General features: G+C 40.7%; 1 protein-coding gene across 1 annotated transcript; it reads right to left on the bottom strand.

Moving 5' to 3' along the window:
• Positions 1-671: 671 nt before the first annotated feature.
• zgc:162730 (uncharacterized protein LOC564559 homolog) lies at positions 672-3,250 on the bottom strand. The gene is made up of 2 exons (XM_064984317.1): positions 3,082-3,250; positions 672-2,816 (listed from the first exon to the last, which is right to left on the bottom strand). Exons 1-2 carry the CDS (start codon positions 3,112-3,114, stop codon positions 1,755-1,757), a joined length of 1,095 nt encoding a protein of 364 aa, XP_064840389.1. The 5' UTR covers positions 3,115-3,250; the 3' UTR covers positions 672-1,754.
• Positions 3,251-3,489: the final 239 nt, after the last annotated feature.

Here is a 3,489-nt window from a genome sequence, read left to right as displayed (position 1 = left end):
CATCGCAAAAGGAGATCTTTTTTTTTTTCATCCGGAGTTAATTTTTAATAGAAGGTCTATCTGAAGCAATCTATCCATATCTGACATCATAAACATCGATACCCCATTTGGGGATAAACATTGCAAGTATTGGTTTACACTCAAGTGTATGCAGAGCAGAAGGAAAGACTGTTAACCATGACAACCTTGCCAGTGAGTAAACACAAAGGTGAGCACCCTTGAGGAAATGGTGTCCTAGGAGAGGAATGTCATATATGACAGGCACTTGACCACACAGCTAGGTTACAGCTCAGCTCCCTATCAACACATTAGCTCCAGCATTTGTGCATGGCTAGTTATGAAACTGAGCACTATACATGTGGGATAAGGAGTAAGTTGTTGTTTTGGGTCAAATGCCTTCAGTGACTGACACAGTATTTTGGCCAAATACTGGACCGATCACCCATTTGTGTTGACATAACAGCCGTCTCCAGAAGGATAAAGACTGGTTGCTCACAGGTTACACTGAGGAATTGAGAGCTTCTTCTTTTTCTATTTTTGTATTATTTAACCATGTATTCTGCCCTCATATAGCTGTCTGTTTGTGTTGTCATCAAGAAGTTAGAAAGGTTTTCCTTATTGAATCAAACTTGAGACAAACTGTAAAACTGTCAAAAAAAACAACAATTAAATGCAAGAAATTACATTTATTTGTAATTGTTTAGGCGATCAAAAATAAATTCATATTTTTTTTCTCAATAATTCACACATCGTTTTTACAGACCCTGACAAGTTCTTGATAAATAAGTACAAAATACATTGGTATTACCACAATAAATATCATAATAAATATATTAGTTAAGTCTTTACAATTACAAAAAGCAAAGAAATGCAAATAAGTCAACGTATAGTCTATGGAAATACTGTGATGTTACAGTCCCTGATGAAATAGAAGTCACCTACTACAGTTGAGTATGACCCAACCAGGGTTGTCAAAACATTATGCAACAAAACAGGTCTCTCAATAAATTGCAAGGCTACAGACAATCTGTGACATACACAGATGGCGTACTAGCACCTTCTCACTTTTGTCACAGATGTGTTAAAATATGATGAGTCCAAAAATAATAAGTCCAAAAATAATATGAAAAACTGTTCTTACACAAAGAAGTTGGCAAAAGTTTAAAAAAAAGAAGTGTAAAGCTTTGGTTAAATGCTACATAGAGAGACTAGTCTCCCAATACCTAGTTTAAAGTGCATATCACAGTGAGAGAATGTATTGTTGTCATTTTCCAAGTCACATTGATGGTTTGAATAGTTCTTGGTATACACATAAATACCAACATTATAAACAGACCTGACAAACAGTTCTGTCAGCTTACTAAATGGAGGGGAGTCTTTTGTTTCAAATGATCATATATTTAAAGGACTAATCGAAGTAAGGCTACTAGGTCCTTCTCATATTGATTGAGACAGGTAAAGCTACTTAAAACGTTTGTTACTATCAACCATCAAGGTCATTTTTAAAGAAAACAATTAATGGAAGACAAGATGAAAAGATAAATGAAAATATACATAATTATAAAAAATATACAGATTTTGATAGAAGTTTGAGTACCAAATAAATGTCACTGAGCAAGTAATTTACTAATATAAATAAACAGTATAAAGTGTTGATGCGCATCATATTGATAGGATTTCTGATTTGTGTAAGCAGAACCTTCACAATTGATCAAGGTTCGGGTGTTGGATTGTCTCTATGTGGTTTGGGTTTCCTAGTCAGAGAGTGACAGACGCGCAAAGACGGTGAGACGCTTGTTGCCAGCCCCATCAAATGTGGGGGACTCTGACCCGCTGGTGCTGCCTGTGCTGGTGTAACTATCCCGATCTGAGAGGGAATCTTCAGAAGAGAAGCGGTGGAGGTTTTGCTGGGTGATGTAGACGTTGTTGCGGTCCTCCATAGCGTACGATTTGTTCAGAGTGTCTGGGAAGTTATTTCCGTGGCCACAAACGCAGCGTGAGGGCTTCTGTGGCTCAACTATCATAGGGATGTTGTGGATGTCACCAACACTGGGTCGGCTCTGACAAAACTGAAATGTGTCGCGTTGGGTGTCATTGAACACTGGGGAGAGAATGTCCGCAGGGGGTGGTGACACCGAGGGCGCACGGGTGAAGCCAAGGGGGTCGTGGAGCGCAGGGGGAGGAGGGCTGCGTGATCCCATGAAACCTGCGAAACTGACGCTCTGACGGAGCTGACGTGGGCTCTGATCAGCAAGTGCTTGGTTGTGGAACTTTTGGGTTAAGGGGGTGAGCTTCTCTTCATGAATGAAGTGACAGCGGGCTCCATATGGGCAGTAGCCAAAGTTGTAAAAGGTGCGGCAGGCCTCCGTTTTGTATTTTGGGTGCCTGTACAAACCACGCAGCTCAGGCTCTCCATGGGCAAACTGACACTTGCTCCCATATTTACAGCTGCCGTTCTCCTGGAAACTACGGCACAGTTCGGTCTTGTAACGGTTGGAAGGGAGAGGTGTCGGGTTGTTCAGTGGGGGAAATCCAGGCGGTGGAGGCACTTCATCCAGGGTCTTCATTTTACTGAAGGAGAGTACACTGGATTCGGTCAGACTCATGGAGCGGTCAGGTCTGAAGGAAACCTGTGGTTGACTTGGAGCCATCTTGCTCCAAATGTCAAGTGGCCAGGGGGTATCATCGTTCAATTGCTCAGAGCTTAGACTATGGCTCTTTGGTGAGAAGAACGAAGTTGAACGGTTGAGACGAGGTACCATCGGTTGAATTTGTTTCTGGGTGAATGGTTCATCTAAACCCAGATTGATCAGATTCTGTGGAGAGACATATAACAGTCAATAAATCACGTTATAACCATACAATAGCCTACTCACGATGCAGAATTGTAGCATATGCTCTGCTCCTCAAAGCTTAATCGTTAAATATGTTTTGTGAATATTTCAACATGTAATCAAAGTTGAAAGTAGTCAACAACTAATAAAATAGTCTAATTGTTTTGTTTTTTTACGCACCAAATGCATAACCATAACTTATACTACTGATCTGAACATAATTATAACCCCAGTGAATAAAACTTACCCTCGTGATAATATCGTCGATCATATCTGACATGCTTCTATGTATTCTTGTCCGTTGAAAAGTTTTAGTTCGCCTGTCACTTTCAGCTGCAAGACACGGGCGATTGCGCTGCGCTGTTACTGCAGGAATAGCCCTTTTTATAGTTTATTTAGGGCGGCAGGCGGGGTTTCCTGTGCTATCTTCCCGGACACCACTCCCGTAAAGTTTCATACACAGCAACCAGGGTTTGTCGTAAAGCTATGTTTTTGTATTTTTAAATAGCTGTGAAACGTTTCAGTTTCGTCAAAATTCAAACATGAACGCATCATATAGACTAGGGCTACATAATACGCCCACAAGTAGTGACCCACTTGTTCATTATTTTGTTCATTCGATTTTAAGTTACGATGACGACTGGTTTTGGGATAG

The sequence above is a fragment of the Oncorhynchus masou genome, chromosome 13, assembly GCF_036934945.1.
Source record: "Oncorhynchus masou masou isolate Uvic2021 chromosome 13, UVic_Omas_1.1, whole genome shotgun sequence".
Taxonomy (NCBI): Eukaryota; Metazoa; Chordata; class Actinopteri; order Salmoniformes; family Salmonidae; genus Oncorhynchus; species Oncorhynchus masou.
Note: the sequence above shows the minus strand (reverse complement) of the source record. Positions and strands in the feature narration are given on the sequence as shown.

Coding starts and splice junctions, on each gene's coding strand:
- zgc:162730 (XM_064984317.1), bottom strand. CDS start 3,114: ATGTCAGATATGATCGACGATATTATCACGAGG. Junction 2,817..3,081: donor TCGACGATATTATCACGAGG/GTAAGTTTTATT, acceptor GTCTCTCCACAG/AATCTGATCAATCTGGGTTT.